At 41.0% G+C, this 23,604-nt stretch overlaps 1 protein-coding gene across 1 annotated transcript in view; it reads left to right on the forward strand.

Moving 5' to 3' along the window:
* PKHD1 (PKHD1 ciliary IPT domain containing fibrocystin/polyductin) overlaps nt 1-23,604 on the forward strand; it is a 378,814-nt gene that overhangs the window by 254,367 nt on the left and 100,843 nt on the right. Inside the window, exons 44-47 of the mRNA XM_083175049.1 lie at nt 13,431-13,544; nt 17,159-17,246; nt 18,410-18,564; nt 21,249-21,401. Of these exons, the coding sequence (XP_083031175.1) occupies nt 13,431-13,544; nt 17,159-17,246; nt 18,410-18,564; nt 21,249-21,401 (510 nt within the window). The remainder of the gene's footprint in view (nt 1-13,430; nt 13,545-17,158; nt 17,247-18,409; nt 18,565-21,248; nt 21,402-23,604) is intronic.

The following is a 23,604-nucleotide window of genomic DNA, read 5'->3' on the forward strand; positions in this document are numbered from 1 at the left end:
ACAACAAAAAAACTGGGGAAAAACTTAATGACTCAAGTGAGACCCGCACTCGAGTATAAGCCCAGGGGGGGCTTTTTCAGCATAAAAAAATGCTCTGAAAAAGTAGGCCTAAACTCGAGTATATATGGTAATTCGTTGGTGGGTTATCACTCTCCATTTTATCACTTTTCAAGGCTTAGTACATCTCGTCCTATGCCTTGTACCAGTTATATTAATCTGATGTGTCGATCCAACACGGAACTTCAACATCAAAGTCTGAACAAAGGTCCTGATGTTGGGTTTCCTCATTGACAGTGTTGGGTACCAACAAGAGAATACAATGAAAGGTGCTTTAACGGCCAGAAACAATTGGGTTTTACTCATACTGTACCTCCGAACTATACTGCTTTTCGCTGGACCGTCCCATTTTTTGGGGGGACGGTCCTGGGTCCCACCTGGGGCCGGCATTGTCCCACAGTGGGGGAGGGGCAGTTGGGAGTCCCCCTGCCCGGCGCTGCAGAGCAGGGAATAGACAGATATACCCAATAGTACTATGTAATGCTAATTTTATTCTGTTCCCACTGGGGGAGTTCCTAAAGAGGAGATGCAGGGGGTACATGGCGAAATGCGTCATGGTGAAATGCAGAAGAGACAAGGCCATAATAACAGACCTCACATCAGTCCCTGCCCCAGTGGAGCTTACAATCTATATTCCCTACCACATGTGCACGCACACACAGACATTCTAGGGTTAATTTTGTTGGGAGCCAATTGCATTACCAGTATATTTTTGGATTGTGAGAGGAAACCGGAGCACCCGGAGGAAACCCACGCAAGTACGGGGAGAATATACAAACTCTGCATAGTTAGGTCCATGGTGGGATTGGAACCCATGACCTCAGCGCTGTGAGGCTGTAATGCTAACCATTACACCAACCATGCAATGAATAAGACTTTGTCAGTGAGAGATCAAGAACAACAATGAACAGATTGGGGGCCACAGCTTGAAGACTTCACCGGGTCCCAATAGTTTTGAACTATGAAGAGTCTTTTTCAGGGGTGTTATAGAATTCTAAGTTACAGAAATAATACTTTAGCTGCTTATTTATACTTCGGTCTTCATCCTTCCTAATTACATCATTTTATTTAAACAACCTCTCCAGACTTTGATGTGCTAAAATTGTAACAAAGCGATTCTACTTTCAGGGCCTGTGTGTTCCGGGCCTCCGAGTTATAACTCAGCACCCATCTGTCCTTGTCTGTTTATTTAAGGCCCCCGGGGATTTCTTTTTCAGTCCATCTGCCCAAGTTCCACCACACCCTGAAGATATCCTCGCATAGTGCAGATAATGAGGAATTTCGGTAAACAATCTTAATAGAAATTGACATCTCGATTGGTGAATCCATACTATGGCCTTGTAGCTCTCCTTCCACGTATGCGTTCATCGCTGAGCTCACCAACCACACTCGGGCAACCATATGACTCTCTGACTTAGCATCAGAGCTGTCAGGCTGCATCCTGTCTCGCGTCTCAATCATCGCAGCTGACGTGATGAGCCACAAGCTACATGCTATAGTTCTGATGTGCTCCTGGTCACAGGGCAACACTTGTGTCTGTTGAATTCCATAGTTATGTTCGGTTGGCTGCAGTTGTGGCTGACCAGGACATGAACCCGAGCCCCAACTGATTCCACATGTTCTGGAATCACAGGTGCATCTCATTGTCAGGTATCCCAACACTTCCAGAGAAGGCTCTAGAAATAAATGGCAGTTGTATGGAGATTTTATGAATTGAACAAATCCATTACTTGCCTGCACATGGTCCTGATGTGTCATGTTCCTGAGAATGAGGACAGTCTTCTCGATGACAGTGCTATCCTCCTCCACCTTCTAGTCTGCCGTTGGACTTTACTGTGCAACCATAGAGTATGGCCTACACCAGGGGTGGCCAAGCCAGTCCTCTAGATCTACCAAAAGTCCAGGCCACCTGTGGATCAGTAGAATGTGTCCGTTAGGAATGAATGCAGCACATATTTGAAAATGTGACAGTTAGTAATGACTGCACCAGGAATAACTGCTCAGGCAGCCAATAGAAGTACATAACACATCTAAACTACCCAGTGTCTATGAGAGGACATCTTCTTTACCTGACACTGCTCTGCAACCAGTTGTAGATTAAGATGAACTGTGACCCCTGGGCTTTATTGACACCAAGTGCCCTCTCCCTACAGTCTTGACTACTTTGTCACATATTGGATCCCCATTCTTCTCTTGTCATTAAGTCTGATGGAGATTGCTAGACCCTGGAATGTTGGGCCTTGCTTGTAATGCAGATTTGTACTATTCACCTCCTGAAAAGCTGAGAGAACAATAACTGAATAAGGAGATGGCCAATGATCATTGAGGATTCAAAAACCGTTGATCGCCCCTCGCCAATGTTGAATAGTTTTGCCATAGATGAAACTGATTTGAATAGTTTCCTACCACTAATGGTAGCTTTTTCTCCCTCATATAGTTCTGGACTGTGGGCCTGTTTCTGGTTGACTCGGTATGCTGCAAAGCTTGCAGCTTACCAAGTCCCAGAGTGCCTGCCCCAAAGCCCCGCTGAACAAAATACCCCAAGACTGAATATTTACAAAATGGTTCTGCATAATTTGCATTTGTTGATCATCTTTTAGCAAACAAAACAAGGCCAAGCATTGTTATTACATTATAACCATCCACATGTAATAAATTGCCACCCATCCCCAATAATATATACAGTTGTGCTCATAAGTTTACATACCCTGGCAGAATTTGTGATTTTCTGGCCATTTGTTAGAGAATATGAATGATAACTCACAAACTTTTCTTTCACTCATGGTTACTGGTTGGGTGAAGCCATTCAGTGGAGTAACAATAGCCCCGCAGACCCGGGTCACGGGGGAGGGGGCGCTGTGTAAATGCGGGTGCCAGGGCTCTGTGGGGCTATTGTAATGCCGCTGTGCTGCAACCAGGACCCGCCGATTTATCTGTCTGCGCAGCGGTCCCGGCTCCCCTCCTGGCTTCTGCTGAAATGAAAATGGTCCATCATAAAATGTCCGCCTCCATACAGCAGACAGTTCTCTGAAACTGTCTGCTGTATGCAGGTGGACATTTTGTGATGGTCCGTTTTCATACAAGCAGAAGCCAGGAGGGGAGCCGGGACTGACTGCAGACAAAATCTGCGGGTCCCTGGCACAGCAAGCAGAGGGTAAGGCACGGGGGACACGGGGGCATGGGTGGTGTTAACTTTACTGGGGGGTGGGCTACCTAAATTTTCAGCAGGAGGGGGGGCGCAATTTAGATAGTTACGCCACTGAAGCCATTTATTGTCAAACAACTGTGTTTACTCTTTTTAAATCATAATGACAACAGAAACTACCCAAATGACCCTTATCAAAAGTTTACATACCCCAGTTCTTAATACCGTGTATTGCCCCTTTTAACATCAATGACAACTTTAAGTCTTTTGTGGTAGTTGTGGATGAGGCTCTTTAATTTCTCAGATGGTAACGCTGCCCATTCTTCTTGGCAAAAAGCCTCCAGTTCCTGTAAATTCTTGGGCTGTCTGGCATGAACTACACGTTTAAGATCTCCCCAGAGTGGCACAATGATATTGAGGTCAGGAGACTGAGATGGCCACTCCAGAACCTTCACATTCTGCTGTAGCCAATGACAGGTCGACTTGGCCTTGTGTTTTGGATCATTGTCATGTTGGAACGTCCAAGTACAGTACGTCCCATGTGCAGCTTCTGGGTTGATGAGTGCAAATTTCCTCCAGTATTTTCTGATAACATGCTAAAGTAATCTTGCCGTCAATTTTGACCAAGTTTCCGGTGCCTTTGTAGCTCACACATCTCCAAAACATCAGCAATCCACCTCCGTGTTTCACAGTATGAATGGTGCACCTTTCATCATAGGTCTTGATGACTCCTCTCCAAATGTAACATTTATGGCTGTGGCCAAAAAGTTCAATTTTGGTTTAATCACTCCAAATTACTTTGTTCCAGAAGTTTTGAAGCTTGTCTCTGTGCTGTTGGAGTATTGTAAGCAGGATGCTTTGTTGTATTTGTGTAGTAATGGCTTTCTTCTGGCGACTCGACCATGCAGCCCATTTTTCTTCAAATGCTTCCTTATTGTACATCTTGAAACAACCACACCACTTTTTTTTCTGAGAGTCCTGTATTTCAGCTGAAGTTATTTGTGGATTTTTCTTTGCATCCCGAACAATTTTCCTGGCACTTGTGGCTGAAATTTTTGGTCTTTGGTTTTTGGTCTACCTGAACGTAATTTGGTTTCCACAGAATCCCTTATTTTCCACTTCTTAATTACAGTTTGAACACTGCTGGTTGGCATTCTCAATTGCTTGGATATCTTTTTATATCCAGTTTCCTGTTTTATACAGTTCAGTTACCTTTTTCCGCAGATCCTTTTACAATTATTTTGCTTTCCCAGCACTGGATGAAAGATGCAAGTGTCTTTCAGGAGACCAGAAACTCACAGGCCTTTTACTCACACACTGATTACAAGCAAGCAGATCACAGGTGAGGATGGTTACCTTTAGTAGCCATTCAAACCCGTTTGTGTCAACTTGTGTGCATGTTATCAGGCCAAAATCTTCAGGGTATGTAACTTTTTGATCAGGGACATTTGGGTAGATTATGTTGTCATTATGATTTAAAAAGAGTAAACACAGTTGTGTGACAATAAATGGCTTCACCCAACCACTAACCATGAGTGAAAGAAAAGTTTGTGAGTCATCATTCATATTCTCTGACAAATAGCCAGAAAATCAAAAATTCTGCCAGGGTATGTAAACTTATGAGCACAACTGTACATTAAAGTAATAGCATTAACATTTAATACCGATAACCCACATTGTTTTATTACAAACACTTGGTGCTATTATAACCTTCATCCCACCACCAATACCAAACGCTTATCAACATACTTATCAACATAAACACCCCAACATTACCTAAACACCCCAGACTACCTACATTACATTAATGCTTTACATATTACATTACACAATATTTGACATTAAAACCTCTCCAACACCAACATGCCTCATCACCAGGAGAGGGGGTAGTGAGATAAAGGGCTGGCCGTTGACCATTGATGATTTGCAATCGCTGAGTGTCATACAATCAATGTGTGATGGTTTTGCTTTTCACGGCAGATATTCAATGTTGATCAATGGTGATACTGCAATGGTTTGTTTTTGACTGCTGTTACTGGGGCCATCTCTACCTTTTGCCTTGAGCCAGGTGTGGCAGAGCTAATCCTCACCTGTGAGTATTTGACTCCACTCACAACGGGGCAGATGTACTAAACCATGGAGAGGCTACCAACAAATTAGCTTCTAACTGTCATTTTTCCAACACAGCCTGTAAAACGTGGCAGTTTGGAGCTAATTGTCTGGTAACTTATTTCTCCACCTCATAACTCTTAAAGGCTTATTGTACTTTCCCAACCGGATTGAGATATTACCATTTGGGGGCTTGAGGCAGATGATCTCCAGAACTTAAACAAATCTGCAAGCCAGTCTTCTCCATTCCAGATGCATTCAATAATCGCAGCCATTATTCATCTCCCCCAACATCTTTCAGTCACAGCTCTCAGTCATGCTTCCAGTCATCAGTTTGGGTACCACATTATTCCAAGATAGCATATCCATTGATGTCTACAAACCATTGTTACCAGTGTAGTACCCCAGGGATCTGTACTTGGACCAGTACTTTTTAATAGCTTTATTGGTGATATTGCAAATGGAATTGAGGGTAAAATGTGCCTTTTTGAAGATGACACAAAGGTATGCAACAGGGTGGATACACCAGGAGGGGTAAAACAAATGATTGTTGGTCTAGGTAGATTATAGGAATGGTCAAGAGAATGGCAACTACAGTTTAATGCCAAAAAATGCAAAATCATGCACTTGGATCTCTAAAATCCAAAGACTAAATATACTATAAATGGCACCATAATGGAAACTACTGAGGAAGAGAGGGATCTAGGTGTCACTATTTCAGGGGACTTAAAGGCAGGTAGGCAATGTAACAAAGCAATGAAGAAGGCAAGTCAGATGCTTGGTTGCATAGGGAGAGGTATCAGCAGTAGAAAGAAAGAAGTAATAATGCCACTGCCGTGTGCGGCTGTGTTGTGTGCAGCTGTTAAGTAAATTGGATTCTTACTCCTAGCATTCCAGTGATTTTTTTCTGCTGTAACAAAACCCTGCTGGTAAATTGGATAGTGAAAAACTTACATTTGTAATTGTTTAGTCTGTATTTGGGCAGGAAAGGATATTGTATTAGTGGGGGGCAGGGGCGGATCCAGGAGAAAATGACGGGGGGCACCATGATAGGGGAGGGGATTGGAGGAGGCAGTGCTAGTGGTGCCAATGTGCCCGCTGAGAGATCAAGAGGGAGAGGAGGAGAGCAGAGAGAGGACAGGAATGGGATCATAAATAGTCCCTTCCATTTAATGTACACAGGCCCACCTTGGCGTCAAAAGCGAAGGATGTAGATGCGCGCGCCGAAGGCCTGCATGCTCCGGAAAAGGGGGTGTGGCCACTCAAAATGGGGTGTGTCCCTGAGTGTAGTGTACCACACCATATACCACTTCTACAAATTATGCAACAAAATAAGCTCCTTACACAGGATGCCAAACGGATTGAGCCAAAATTCACATAATGCCACACAGATTAAGCTAAAATAAATTCCCTAAACAGGGACATTGCGCACCGAAGACGTGCGGCAAAAATCTACACCATAATGCCCATTACATGTTAAGCCACACACCATAATGTCCTTTACGTATTATGCCAAATGCCTATTACAAATTATGCTATATAAGTGCTGCTTACCTACATGCTCGTTGCCAGGGGTTCCATGCTCGTTGCCATGTGGGATTACATGACACAGCACCCCTCTCCCAGCAGCATAGATCACACGAGCAGCCAGCAACACCCCTCATCCCTCACCTTTAGCAATCCACATTTTGATGCTCTATGCCAGCAAGAGCATTGGTGCCCTCGCCTCCCCCCATTTAAAATATGGACAGTGAGCTCTGAAGGCGCAAGGGTGAAAGAGGTGTTTTGCCATAAAATTGTTCACAAATCAATCTACACCACACAGTAAAGTAATATATAATATATATTCCCATGAAGAACACACGGATGTGTGAGGCACTATGAGGTAATTGAGGAGGCTGGGACCACAAGGTGGGGTGACATCTGCCAGGCAGTATTTATTTATTTATTTATTTATTTACAGTTTCTTATATAGCGCAGCAGATTCCGTTGCGCTTTACAATAGTAGACAGTGATAAGACAAACTGGGTAACAACAGACAGACTTGGAGGTAGGAGGGCCCTGCTGCAAGCTTACAATCTATAGGGATATAGGGGGGAAACATAAGGACAGGCAACAGTAATAGCATAGCAGTTACAAGTCCAGAAGGGAAGCTATATAATACATAAGTGCCTCGGAGGGTTATGCATGTAGAACTTAAATATGATAGGCTTGCCTGAAGAGGTGAGTTTTCAGGGAACACTTGAAAGTTTGGAGACTGGTGGAGAGTCTTAATGTGCGTGGAAGGGCATTCCATAGGATGGGAGCAGCCCGATAAAAGTCCTGTAATAATGAATGGGAGCTAGTGATCCGTGCAGAAGAGAGACGCAGATCTTGTGTAGAGCGTAGTGGTCGAGATGGGAGATATTTTGTGATAAGTGCAGAGATATATGCTGGTATGATATATGCAGTATGGAGAGAAACATGGGGTGTGGGAGGTACAAAAAGGATATAAACATTGAGGAGGGGTGGCAGCTACCGTGCAGTGCAAGGAGACCCATGGGTTTTGAGAGGCACGGAATGAGGCAGGGAGATGCATGGGGGTGAGAGTCACAGAAAAACATGGATAATTAGGGGGTGGCAGCTGCCAGGTTATGCAGGGAGACATACTAGGGGGACAGAGACACTTGAAGGCCATGGGCTATGAGGAGGGGCAACTGCCACAGGGGAGGTCAAGGAGACACATTGTGCTAAGGACAGGGGCTAGCCTATGAGGAGGGGGTGTGTTGTGGCATGGGCCACAGTGCAGGGCTGCTATGGGTCAAAGGTGAAGGTGGAGGGGGAGTATAGGAGGAGGGAGATGACTACTTTGTCCATTCTCTCTACCTGCTGCCTCATGTCCTGACCATCCCTGCCATGCTCACTTCTTGCCTCAGGTCTCCTTACCTGCACCTCATGTCACCTGTCTGTCTCCCCCTCCTTCTAGATTGTAAGCTCCTTAGAGCAGGGCCCTCCTCCCTCCTGTTCTCACAGTTCTCACCCATCTTGCATTTCAACTACAGCTCTCTTACTCGCCTACACTTGTGGCACCTTATAAATAATAATAATAATAATAATAATAATAATAAGTATAGGTCATTGGTACGACCTCATCTAGAGTATTGTGTTCAGTTCTGGAGACCATATCTCCAGAAGGATATAAATACATTAGAGACTGTACAAAGAAGGGCAACTAAAATGGTGCATGGCCTACATCACAAAACGTACCAGGAAAGACTAAAATATCTTAATATGTATACTTTAGAGCAGAGAAGGGAAAGGGGGGACATGATAGAAACTTTCACATATATCAAGGGCTTTAACAAGGTCCAGGAGGGAGACATTCTTCACAGGAAGAGGAGCAGCAGAACACGAGGACATGAACTGACACTAGAGGGAGGAAGATTCAGGGGCAATGTGAGGAAGAATTACTTCACAGAAAGAGTAGTGGATAAGTGGAATAGCCTCCCATCAGAGGTGGTAGAGGCAAATACAGTAGTACAATGTAAAAATGCTTTGGATAGGCATATTGATATCCTGACAAAGAAATAAGGATCAGATATGGTTTGAGGTAACATGTTTAAAAAAGGGGCAGACTAGATGGGCCAAGTGGTTCTTATCTGCCGTCACATTCTATCTGTCTATCTCCCTTTGATGGTCTTCTACCATCCATGGAAAGAACCACTGATAGTGTAGCCTACAATGGCCAACAGCATTGAGAGACATGGTGCAGGCGAGGAGCTGGAGGGGAGGTGTAAGTAGATAGCGCAGTGACAAACAGTTGGCGAGGAAGGGAAGTAAAGATCCAGCTGGACATCAGCCCTCTTTCCTGATTGGCTGTGCACCCTGTGTGCGTTCTTCCCAAGGCTTACAGACAAGGAGCTGGCCCTGGTCAGCGGGCCAGAAGAAATACAGAGTATGTAATGATACGGGAGGTGAATAATAAGAGATTTGTACAAATTTGGAAAAATCATACAATTATAATGGTACAATATTTAAAATGGAAAATAAATGCTCACAGCCATATAATATTGATTGTGTGTGTTGTAATGTTTATCCCTTTCAGAGAGTCTGGCATTGTGGGTAACAAATTCCCCCAGTCCCAGTTATCCTGGTCACCTGGTACTAAGCCTTAGATCAGGCATGTCCAACGTTGGCCCTCCAGATGTTTTGAAACTACACACCCCAGCATGCTTTGCAATAGTTTTAGCATTCTCTAATAGCAAAACTGTGGCAAAGCATCCTGGGATGTGTAGTTTCACAACATCTGGAGGGCCAACGTTAGACATGCCTGCCTTAGATGGTGATAAAGTACCAGCCAAAGGATAAACCTGGACTCTAGAGACCTGTTTTGGCCCTTTAACTCCTTCTGTAATACCCCAGTACCATGACAACCATTCCATTTCACAGCCAATCACAAAAAGCACCCCCTGTACCCCTGTACCAGCCCAGACATATTCCGGTCTGATAACTCCCATGGGCACTTTATTTAAGGTCGTTGTAAGAGCGTGATCCCTGGATGAATTTAATACCAGTTAAACATATTGATTTTTATTTATTTATTTTTACTGTGGTTTATATATCGCATTTTATAATGTTTTTTTTTTTTCCAGCTAAAATTCTTGTTGTGTTTTTTTTTTTTTTTTCAATATATTTTTTTTTCCACATCTGTTGTATAATTGATTTAATCCCTCACCAAAGAAATTCTGAAGTCTTATGCTGGACTTTAAATAAATTCCCCGAGGGCAATCACTGTCCTACTTTCCTCTTAGCAGCAATATCTGTTTGGAACATGGTAATATTAATAAAACTGTAAACTAACATCATTAAGATTAAGGAAGTAATAATCATTTTTACTGTCGGGGCTGGAAAAAACGAACCCAAAGTTATTAGTTGAGTGAATTATAAAACATACCAGATATATGATCTGTTCTCCGTCTTCTCATGTACTCCATGAAACAATAATTACTCATTTTTATTTGCTACAAAAATTGTTACAAAGCCCCCACCCCCGTTCCCTTCTCATTTTTCCCTTCTTCCACATAAGCAGACAGAAGGCTACTGTATTAATATACATTTGAAAATCTAGGAGCATTAGTTAAGCTTTCAACACTCATTTATTTAAATATACACTTTAGCCTCTCATTTTTCTATTATACGAGTTGTTTATTATTTTTGAGCGATGTGATAAAAGCACGGGAAAGACTTGTGTTGGAATTTTGTACTGGAAAAGCGGGGTATACTGTATGTTGTTTTTGTTCTGCTTTGTATAAAGATTTACTCTCTATATAGAAATAAAACATATCTATATTATCTATCTATCTATCTATCTATCTATCTATCTATCTATCTATCTATCTATCTATCTATCTATCTATCTATCATATCTATCTATCTATCTATCTATCTATATATCTATCTATCTATCTATCTACAGTATCTATCTATCATCTATCTATCGAGCATCGACTGCACAGCCAGCACTGAACATGAAGTACAGGGGGTGATCGCTAAGCACACACACACACACACACACACACATAAATACATATACAGTATATAATAAGTTGAAGAGTGTGTGTGTGTGTGTGTGTGCGTGTCTGTTGCAGTGCGGACACACCGTGACACTCAGAGCTATCAAATTTGGCAACAGGGCTCCTCTGGACCCAGTGGTGTGCACCTCGAAGCCGTTTTTGTTAATTTTTTTTCTTAGAAATTTAAAAAACACCAATGTTCAATTGGTTGCCTCTGATTGATGAGCTGGGGAAAATATCGACGATCTGGGAAACCGATGATAAGGGAACAACACCACACCTGATTTCATTGCTGTCATAGAGGCCCTTATTCTGATCGGTGCGGATATATCCGCGTGCGTTCGGCCCGCCGATGTTTTGTGTCTGCGCATGTGCAGAGGCGTCTCTGCACATGTGCGAGCGGGGCGTACGGCCAAAATCCGCATGATATGTGAACACTCCGAACAGGGGGTGGAGAGGGGCGTGAAGGGCTATTTGGGCTCATTACCATATGAATACGCCCCCGTTTCATGGGAGTTCCCATGCAAACGCTGGGCGTACGTATGGTAATGCGGCCGTGACGCACGTGTAGGGGGCGGACATATGACATCGCCGGATGTCATCTGCCCGCCCAGATCTCTGCTTTTGCACGGAAAAATGTCCGTGTGATCTGAGGTTGCGGGTGCTGGTGGAGCACTCGGTCCTGCATTCGATGGTCTGCGACCATCGAATGATGGGGGAGGTTCCCTGAGATGGAGGAGGCGTATTCCATGAAAAATACACGTGCGGTCCGTTCGGACAGCTTCTTACCGCGTACGGACGGAGTTGGCGATCCGTATGGAAGGCGGGGTTTCGCACGCACGGTCCTGGCCGCATATTCGGATCCGGCCGCACCGATCAGAATAAGGGCCAGAGTATCAATGCAAACACATTCTAACATTATGGTGGAGGTTTTCAACAATTGGGAATAATTAGGTATATACCAGGGTTGTCTACCTGACACTCTCCTTCAGGGAGAAAATGCTCTGTACCTGGACTTCCCTGGTAATGTATGATTGCCATCACCTGTGGTGAACAGGGCCGGATTAAGTGGGGGTCTTGGACAACAAACTTGTGGGGGCCCCTTTCAATAAATTATAACACTTTCTAAATAATTTAAACAAATTTTCTAGCAATGATAAAACTGGATTGATGTGTGAACTCGTGCAAACTCATGCAAAGTTAGTTTGTTATTGAACTCATGTCCGTGTCCTGGCTGACTCCTAGACTAGGAGCCTGGAGTCCTAGTAGTGGGAGTCCCGGGCCCGGCAGCAGTTACTCAACGCGTCTGCACAGCGCCGCTGAGGAAAGAAAGAGTGATTGTTCTTCGTCCATTACTGTGGCGATCGATTTGTATTTAACTGTTTTGTCGGGCAATTTCAATTGAATTTGCTCATTGAGCTTGTTGACATCATCATTTTTTGGTGCCAAAATTGCACGTTCGCACAGCCAATCCGGATTTTTGTAGTTGGTTGTTAGATTTGGGAATACCTTGTCGACGAAGGCTTGAATATTCAGTTGCATTTGACAGAAGTTCGGTGGGAACGAAATCTCATTCATGGCGCGATCAACTAATTGCCAAACCCCTCCCCCCCCAAAAAAAATTCTGATGGTCTGATCGCTACCAAACTTCACAGGATCACATAAAAACACACATCAATTTATATATATATATATATATATATATATATATATATATATATATATATATATATATATAATTTGTATAGGAGGGATACAAGGATAGAATTCCAAGCATGGAATAAAGGATAATTGCTTCTCACCTCTATGAGGTGAAGTACCATCAGTGACCACTAGAAGCCACTCGAGGGACCAAATCACTCCTTAACAGAACATTAATAAATTACATATCTTTCTATTGCTTCATCTTTCTATTTCGATTGGCACCTGATATTTTATAGCTGATCCTTAATATTACCTTGTTTCCAACTTTACTACAGCTATTTCTATGTTTCCTGAACTGTAAATGTGCCTTTTCTTTTTTCTTTTATACTATCATACATCTGATGGTTGTTGTGTTATTGGGAGTTTATGTGTTTTTGTGTTTTTATCATGATGTGGTAAATATGGTAAACAACAGAAGTATTTTGAGAATGTAGATGTGTGTTATGCCTGAACTCTGTGGAAGTGACATCACTAACACAGGTGGGAGGAGTCAGAGATCACACCAACTGTCATTACATACCAACGGGATGATATCATTTTTATCATTCTTCAGCTTTATATATAGCAATAATCGTTGCAATGAGGCCTAATGAGAGCTAATATGGGGCAGGCTATAGCATAGGCAGTAAACTAATCTAAGCCTATGTGATACATGGGTGCGAGTGAAATTTGTAAGGATCTCTAATGTACGTACCTGCAGGCGCACTTTCGGAGCCGCCAACAGGTGTCCATCAAACTTAGCAATGGTACTTCTATGTTAAATATATAGAATCGTTTTGCATGCTCATAATTGCCAGCAGATTATTTTTTGTATCATAAAAAGTTTAATTTCTAATATCTCTCTAATTTTACTGTTTTCCTAGGGACAGATCAGCAGCCGCTGGAACGGGGACAGAGCATCCGCATCCAGCTACGTGCATCTGAAGCCACCAACTGCGATCGATGGAGTGGTCTAACCGTGTTCCCCGGAGTCATTGGTAATAGAAGACAAAGAATTCACTCCTAATAGACAGTCTGCGTGACGGAACCAATATGGAAGAGCTCAAAGCCCAAATTACTGTTAGCCTGATGACTCCTGAGTATATTATAAAGTATCTGCATAGCCTTCTTTCCCTATTCCTATGACAGGATGAAGCATATCTGAAAACCTATGCTCATGTTTTATTTAATTTTTTTTTATTATTGTATCTAGTGGTTGCCTGACTGTAGTTGTGTCATTTGCATAATTATTGCATTAGGAAGCAAATGGGAGATTGGCTGAAAATAGCCCTTAAGCGCTTACTCTATTTTAGACTGCTCTACTATGCCCCAGTGCTCGATTTCCTACGCAGCGGATATGCAAATCCGAGCATAATATCAGTTGCACATGTTTGCTTAAAGGGGCATACAGAAGTCTGGGCAATGCACAGACGGTATATTATTCAAATCCGCTACCTCCGCTGCGTGATTGACACACAACTTTTCTCGTCCACAGAACTTTCTCTTCAATGTTAAGTAAAATTTACAGGCACTGCCACGGATTCTAGAATCCTAGAGTTAGTTTTATCTCCCCCAAGTGCTGGGTAGAAATTTAAATGAAACTGTTAAATATTGTACCCCAAACTTACAGTAAATGGGTTGTAAGCATTTATCAAAGGAACACTCGCCTGTAACACAATTTAATATACTGTACCTGTTCACAACGCCAGCCAAATACCATGTTGTACACTCAGGGCCGTTTCTAGACAATGTATCTCCCAGTGCGACATGCATGACCAGACATTGGTTACCACAGGAATGGTCATTGTCCTCCCATGCTTAATTGGTGGGCTGAGGGTCACACAGTGACATATAAACATAAAGGCCCACACAGTGACCTAGTACGCCTCACAAATCAAGCCCAAACAATGACAGGCTACTTAAATCATTATACACTGTTTATCCGTAATGCCAATTACACATTATGCTGCACACCGTGATGCCAATTACACATTATGCTGCACATCGTGATGCCAATTACACATTATGCTCCACACTGTGATGCCAAATACACAATACGCCCCACACAGTGATGCCCATTACACATTATGCCACACACCATAATGCCTATTACACTCTAGAAATGGCCCTGTGTAGGTTGTCTGCAGGCATTACTGTTGTATTATTTCTGTCAACAATAGTGCAATTGGTGGTCCATTCTAAACCCATTTAAGTATTTTTGAAAACTTTCGGGGCTAAAAGCTCCTTCCTTGAGTAGCCTACTTTTACCACCTGTGCAGACTGAAATACCGATTGGTCCATCCTTATACGCCACCATTGTCACCCCATCAAAACCTCTGGCATGTGCAGCTTCTCTTTATGTCCATGGCCTCCCATGCTTGTGGCCAGCAATCTGTAAATGCACAGTCACAGGCATAAGAAGTTCCACTGAACTGAGCTCGATTGAACCATTTTTGTGTCCACTACTTGCCACCTTCCAGTCACTACACAGTAATGCCCATCACTGAATGGTCCCATCATTGAAAGGTCCCACTGAAAGGACCATTGGTGGGACCATTTTAGTATTGACTTCTAGCCACCTTAAGGTTGTGTTTGAAAAAATGATAGTTAGGAGTTGATTGGCTGTTTCATTATCACGGCCCACTTTATAACTTCTCCAGACTTAATTAACCTATTAACTCATAGCAATTGCAAAACATTAATGACCATAACATTAAGGGCCTGATTCTGACTCACAATGCCAATGCTCACATGGAAGAGCCATTATTGGCAATTGCGCACACGCAAACCAATTCTGAAATCTCCTAAGATACATTAAGTTTGCAGTATGCACAAAGGTGCTATTCTAATCAGGACAGATGGTATCAGATAGTTTATGTCGTTCTATAACAGTGACTGGCAGGAGACTAATAATCAATGTTAAAATAGTCCCATCAATGGTCCATTCAGTGGGACCTTTCAATGGTGGGACCATTCAGTGGGACCATTCAGAGATGGGCGTTACTGTCTAGTGACCTAGCCTGTAGGTTGACTGTTCGATGGTGCATCATCAACGGCCACTTTATCTTTTATCCAGGCTTAATACGTAAGCCCCTAAGAAATCATAAGATGCTAGACAATGGTTCAATGGCCACTAAAATTGTTGTGTGTTTGCCGTCCCTGATGGTGGTTCAAGTGAGAGTTTGTGTTTTTATTTTTGTAAAGACAAGTTAGAGTAAATAAATTCTTAAAAATTATTTTTAGATTTGCTTTTTTTTTTTTTTACAATTGAAATACAGTTTGCAAAGCTTGACATTATCAACCAAAACAGCACAAACCTGGTTGGTCCTCTTTAATCTTTTTAAATTCAGCTTCATCATCGAAAAGACAATCAATCTAAAATTCCAGAAATTACTTCAAGATCTGGAATTTACTATGGAACAGATTTGTGAAACCAGTTCGAGGAACTCTATACAACCCTCTTGATAGTTGTACTAAATTGTAGAATATTGGAAAATATAGACGTGATAGCGAACATTTACGTGATTGAATTTAATTAACCTTTTACTTTAACTTTATTTAAAAAGTAAAGTCATCAACAGTTGGAAATAAAGCTATTTGCAAAGAATTATAAGATTGACTACTTTATGAAATCTCTTAAGACATATTATAGCCATTCACTTATTATAAGAGAAATGTTTTTGAAGACATTCAGCCTTGAACATCTTAAGAGATCATTGTAGTTCTTTAGCCCTCTATTTTCTAAGGATATTCATATGTTCAATAGAAACATAGATATTGACGGCAGATAAGAGCCACTTGGGTCGTCAAGCCTGTCCCTTTATTACATTTTGATAACCTCAACCCAGCGGTGTGTAACCTTTTCTCTTATAGTACAATTGCTAGACTACAACTAGTACCAGGTCCTGCACACTGATTATATTCCAGCCCTGGATATTATATAGAGTTAACATTAATGCTTTACAGAAATAACTTTGTAGTTAAGAAAATATATTTTTGAAATGTTTGCATAAATTATTTTTCTTTCTAGTATTTTTTTCTTCCCTATTAATTCTATATCTTTGATATTCCATTCCGTGCAACAGTTTTTTGCTTAATAACCGGTACGTTTAATAATGAAAAACAGAAATTGAGTCACCAGCTTGGGCCAAAATACAATAGAAAAATCTGTTTGCTAAAGGTACAAATTATCCAAGGAAACGAGTGCTTAATGCAATATTTGAAATGGAAATTTGCCAGCATACAAAAAAACAAAAAGTTAACTCTTTGCAGATGCCGCTGCAAAATCTTTCGGTTGCGGGTTAAGAGTCCTCTGCTACTTCCAGGCCATAGTTGACAAGCTCTGCTCATCCGTGCAGTTTTAGTGCTATAACAAATAACTATATATTTTTTTTGTAAAATGTGGTTTAAATCAGACTTAAATAAGCCGTGTCTCTCTGCAGCTTACCATCGAAGTCAGTTGTAAGATAATGACTAGATTAGCAGGAAGGGCCTTTAACAGTAGGCATCCCCTACTTCCTGGCTCGGGAAGGCCTGCGTTAATATTCTGTTTTAATATTTTATCAACATCTGTTCTCCTTCTTACACTATTATCTTATTTTGCTTACTCCAGGAGTTTATGGAAAGTTACAAATCCATAGTGCTTACCCCAGCAGATCATGGACGCGTCTCGGGGCAGACGTTGCACCTGGCAATGAAATGTAGGTTATCTGGATAAAAGTTTAAACATCAGCATATTTCAACATCTACTGTACTGTACTATACTGTACCTGAAACTGCCGTACGCCGCCAGCTTCATTAAAAGAGGTTATTTTACTAGACATATAACTAGATGCGTGGGTAGTTTTAGCTTTTAAATGTTATAATTTTTTTTTTTATATGGGGAATCAAACTAGATGTCGTCACTTCAAAAAGTTCATTTAAAGCCATAAATCTTAAAAGGGAACCTCACAGCATTTTTTTGTGCTGGTAACATTTAGGCGTTTAGATTGGTTACCCATTGGCTTAGCCCCTCCCATTTTACATTTATTTGACAGGCAGGGAGTGGCTGGGCTGATATGTTCTGTGCTCCTGTCAAGTGTCTGGTTATCTCTAAAAGGCCAAGGGCTGTTTTAACTGTACCGGCACACCCCGTATTTCCCCTATTATGGAGGAGAAACGCAACAGTAATCTAGATTATTATTTAGCAGTAGCCTGTAAAATATAATGGGGTAGATGTATTAAGCCTTACCAAGAGATAAATTCAAGTATGATAAGGAGAGATAAACGTCCAGCCAATCAGCTCCTTACTGACTTTTTTCAAACACAGCCTGTAACATGGCAGTTGGCAGGTGATTGGCTGGATGTTTATCTCTCCTTATCACACTTGCATTTATCTCTTGTTAAGGCTTAATACATCTGCTCCATTGTTTGCTTATAAGGGGTTAATGAACAGGGGAGTACTTATAGGGGAGAGGTGGAAGTAGGAGGACACATACGTAGGTTATGGGCAGAAGATATGTAAACGCTGAAGAAGATAATATATAATAATAATAATTATTGTATTTCTATTGCACTCTTTCTCAAGTACAGATACGTCTTTAAAATCTGTACACAAACTGAAGGACTAGGTTTGCAGGGAACAAAAGTGCAGTATACTGTAGCATGGAATCGTACACGATATCTTCAAGTGTGCCAATTTTGCATGCAACCGTAAATCGCAGGTACACATTGGTACACACTGAACGAGCCGACCAATATGCCGTGCAGATTTCACCAGAAACGACATATCGGTCCGGAAATGCTCCGGTGTGTGCCTGCATTTACTGCTCACACTATTTAGGCATTGCTGCTTGTTATAACACTCAATATCTGTTTTGGATAGGATTGCTGTAAATGGCACAGTAGACTGGAGACCAGGAGACCAATTTGTCATTGGCTCATCGTCCTATGAAGCTCATCAAGCCGAACTTGTCCACTTAAGAGAAATTTATGGGAAATTTGTGTGGATTTGGGGAAAATTGGACTTCTGGCATTCTGGTAAGAAAGCCCCATTACATGATATGCTAGACAAATGAAATAGTTACCATGTAGATCTGTCATTTGTTGATATTACATCTACCAGGCTAACAGATATAGACCATCATTAAATATAATGTTAATATAGATTATTGTGCTGGATAGATGATCTCACCCCCCCCCCCCTTACTTCCCTCTTTGACATATGTCATACATACCTTCCTTTGGGTGTGGTCAAAATCCCAGCAGTTAGTATCCTGGCAGAATCCCAACACAGTTCATTCTTCTGTTTTGCGGAATCCCAACCGTCAGGATATTGTACCCAACCTCCTACTTACACTCCTGTTTCCTTGTACTTACCTTCCCCCCCCCCCCCCCAAAAAAAAATATATATTTTTTTTTATAATTTTAAAACAACAATTAAAACACTGCAGTTATACTGTATATGCTACTACACCTTACCAACTCTGGCCCCTGTCTTGCTGTATGGTGTACTATATTTTATTTTGTTTTATATATTTTTTTTATGTTTGACGACTTTGTTCATTGGACTTGTTGTAACTGTTTATACTCTGCATTCAAAAATATGGTCCTAAAATAAAAACCACGTGATCTAAATAATAAAATGAACAATAAAAAATGGGGTATAAATATTTTTGGGGTTATGGATATTTGGACAGACGGTTCAAAAGAAAAAGTGAAAAACCCCATGTCGACCTGTTGACTGTCGACCTTCCCCATGTCGACCTTCCTGCATGTCAACCTTCAGTCATGTCCACCTTCATTCATGTTGACCTAGTGGTGCTTGTCGACCTAATACTTGTAGACCTAGTGACCGTATCCCATTTTTGGGGTAAGTTCTCTTTTTTAAGAAGATGGCGCAACTTTCACAGTAGTTTCATTTTTAGAGGAAAACCATAAGAAAAGAAAAGAAAGCAAAAAAACATGAAAAATAAATCAAAACATAATCTAGAATTTGATGTTTTATAAAGAAGTGTTTAGAATGATTATTTAAATAAAAATGTAAATTACCGTTAAAATTAATTTACAAAAATTCACTGGACAAAACTTTAGTAGTTTACACATTTGTTTTCTAGTACACAATTTATAATTCAATTTGAATATAATTTTTCCTATGAATAGTTTCATTGTGGCGTATTATTTGTGGCACCCTAAAGCACAATGCGTCCTGCTGTATATTGTGTGTGAATATTTCTAATTAAAAAGGTGAACCAAAATTCAATGTGACTAACAATTAAAGCACATTGATAAAGTCTCTTTCCTCAAATTACTGTTTGTTTTACATTTTGTATAGACTAACGAGAGATTTATCAGTTTGAAGAGAGATAATGTACCAGCTTATCCCCTGCTGTCATTTTTTTAAATACAGCCTGTGATTTGTCAGTTAGGAGCTGATTGGTAGGTACAGTACTTTGTCCCTCTCCATCTTTGATAAATCTCCTTCTAACTCCCTAAAATCTCCTTCTAACTCCCTATCACTAATATGCTTTATAGGACAACAGATTCTTAGAATTAAAACTGTAGATATTATACTCTGTTGATGTATTATTTCAGTGAACTTTAGAAAAAAATAACAAGAAATTCAGGAATACGTGGTTTATACATTTGTAAAACAAGATATATGTCTACAAAATGTTGAAAAAATCCTTATGAGTTCATAGACAAAGTTCCCATCGTTATATATGAAGGTGTAGGATTTATTTATTTGTTCAATGCTTGGGACTTTGGATTTTCTGGATAATAGGTTTTTTTCATCATTTGGAGCATCCTTTCTAAAATCTCCAAAATTCCATTTCAACATGACCCTGTGTATCACCCCACACCTTTCTGGGAATTAATAAATTCAGTTCATCTTTAGCAGAGCTCCTCACAGTAATTGTGTTTGTATGTATGATATTATAAAAACCCCAGACACCAGGTCGACCTTGGTCAATTTTTGGGTTTGCTAAAAAGACACAATTTAGCAAATTGTGTATTTACGATTCACACTGAAGTCTCATATCAAATGCAATTTTGTACTTGAAATCACCACCAGCCATCACCAGTCCAAACATCATCCAAATTACATACTGTAGGTAAACAGTGGGTATCACACATTTACTAAGAATCATCAAAATGGCAGAAAACACACCCAAAACATAACAAAATTACACCTCAATGCATGAAATCAGTGCAGTTTTTTGAGCATGTCGACATGTGTGAACCATTTTTTTTGCCTAAGATCCAACCGAAGCACCACCAAAATATTGCACCACAATTCACCACTTCTTAAAAACAACGTGTGCAAACCATTATAATTAAGGCTAAACCAATCAGATTGCTAATAAATTCCCACCAAACTACAGTATCTGCAGCGCTCACTGCCTCCTCTCAGCCACGGCTGAGGTAGGTTTTGGGGCAGCATGCAACCAGGCAGTGGTTTAAAGTCCCCCCACCAGCTCATTGATTGGGGATTTTGTTGCTTAATGACGACTTGTGGTGCAATATGTGGCTTTAGTTGGGTTGTGCTGGTAAGCGACTAATGGGGCATTCTAAGTTTCCTCCCAGTAACTGATTATATTTGCCTTTTTTTTTGTTCCTTGTAGATGCATTTAGTTCCTTCCTATATGGGACTGTAGTGTACGCTTTACTGATGCCTTTGGCATGTTTCTGTACTTGGATATAAACATTCAATACTTTTCCAGGCACAGTTCACAACATAGGAGATACCTGGGACATCCCAATAACAGCAGAGGTTGGCTTGTTGTCTCGCAATGTCCGGATTGAGGCTGATGTACCCTGTTCTGGAAGAATTATGGTTGGACAATATGCAGATGACCATGGACAAGTATATTTGGGTACAGTATATTTACAATATTATTGGGGGTGTACTGGCGATAACCCCTTAACACTACTTTTACCTGTAGGACAGTTCTCATTACTTGATTTAACTTTGCACTAAAAGGGGGTAACTAATTGGCTCTTTATCTTACATGGCTGCCACTTTTCGTGGCAGACATTGGGATGGCAGCCCCTATGATATTCCCTATTGGTCACTTGACTGCCCTCTGTAATATATGATGGACACTGATATGCTTTCTGTAGTTAATACATCGCTTTATGTACGCGCCATGTATTCCTTACTCTGTCCGACATTCGTTAAGACAGGGACTTGTGAGCATCTCATACTCTCCCACGTCCCATTGCCACAAATGGGACACACGAGCATCTCACATGCTTGCACGTCCCATTCTCGACGAGAGGCGCGACCAGAAGGGAATACATGGAGAGTTGTCAGGATGAATGAAAATGGCTTCATCTGTAGTTCAAAAGCAGAGCGTTATGTTGACTTAAAGTATTCAGTTAAATTGAATTAAACGCCCTCTCCAGCTTTCGTATGCTAACCAAGGCTTTGAGGGCACATTGTTTATCATGATTGCTTGTGTTCAAACGGCGCAAAAGATTTAGTGATGGCTGTGAGGATGTTTATGATAATGAACATCCTAGAAGACCTTGCACATCACTATTATTATTATTATAAAATTTTATTTATTAGGCACCACAAGTGTTTCGCAGCGCCGTACATAAACAAATATGTGAAACAAATTGAAAAAAAAATTGAATTCCGAATCCGCATCGGAATAAGCAGAAATGATAGCAATATCAACCAAGAAACCATTAGGCAGGCTTTGCAATGAAAAATGTTTGTGCTAATTTGGTTCCAGAGCTTCTCACTGCCGAGCCCGAGGAACATTGAAAGCAAATTTGTACAGTTATTTTGGAAAAAATGTAAAGCGTATTCACATTTTTAGATGCAGTTATTACCTGTGAAGAAACATGGATCTTCCAGTACGATCATGAGGTAAAACACCAGTCCATGCACTGGAAAACAGCATCATCGCCAGGAATGAAGAAAGTACCTGAAAGAAATTCAAATTTGAAGCCATCTTAATAGTTTTCTTTGATATTAAGGGTGTTAATTTGGCAGACTGGGTACCCAAAGGTGCAACATATAAAAATAGGACAGAGTAGTCCAAAAATGGTTTCATCCTCCATCTGGATAATGTGATGCAGTTTTTGGCCGAGAAACAGATTGCAGTGCTAGAACTCATTCCATACTTATGATTTCTTCCTTTTCCCTAAAGTCAAATCTGTTCTCAAGGGAACCTTTTTTGCAACAGTTACTGAGGTGTAGAAGAAAATGGGCACTGACAGATAGTGAGTAGTTACAGCATGGTTTTGACCAATGGAAAATAAGAATGCAGCCGCATGTGGATGGGAGTACATAGAAGGGGAACAGAGTTAAAATGTACTTAATATATACAAGATAATTTAACATCAATTATAGCATCCATCTGGTTAGTTAATAGCCACACCTTGTATTGCAAGTTCTAGACCAGTGGTGCTAATTCTCAGCTTTCATGTTTCCCCGCATGACCTATCAGTTGTATTTGGTGCTACTGGAGTGGAGAACAACTGTTCTACACCCTGCACATGCATATGGAAGTTTTGTGGCGCCAGATAAGTAAAAGATAATAATTATAAGAGTGATATTGGTTTATACATGCTTAGGAATGTACTTAGCCAAATTAGGAGCCTATTTATTATCATTATCCAATAGAAATGTGTTCACCTGTATCCACCAAAGGCTTTTGTCTTTGGTAAATAGAATGTCAGTTAGTGATCGATTACAGTTACCTGAAATACTTCAAAAGATCTTAAAAAATCTAACCTGCTGCAGTATCACTCATGACTATAGGACAGATGTATTAAGCCTTGGAGGGTGGTAGATAAACGACCACTCGGCCAGCTCCTAATTGCCATTTCTTCAACACAGTCTGTAACATGGTAGTTAGGTGCTGCTTGGTTGGTACTATATCTCTCTCTATCCCTGTAGTCCATATGTAGTCTGTATTGGGCCTTGGAGAACGCTAAAGTGAAGAAGGGGCCAATAGCAGTCAATCAGCGTCTAGCTGTAATTTAGGGATTGGTATGAAATCCCCGGGGTCGGAATCCCGGCGTTCAAAATCCCGACGCCGGAATCCCTGCTGCCGAAATCCC

This window comes from Crinia signifera, chromosome 3 (genome assembly GCF_055691185.1).
Source record: "Crinia signifera chromosome 3, ASM5569118v1, whole genome shotgun sequence".
NCBI lineage: Eukaryota > Metazoa > Chordata > Amphibia > Anura > Myobatrachidae > Crinia > Crinia signifera.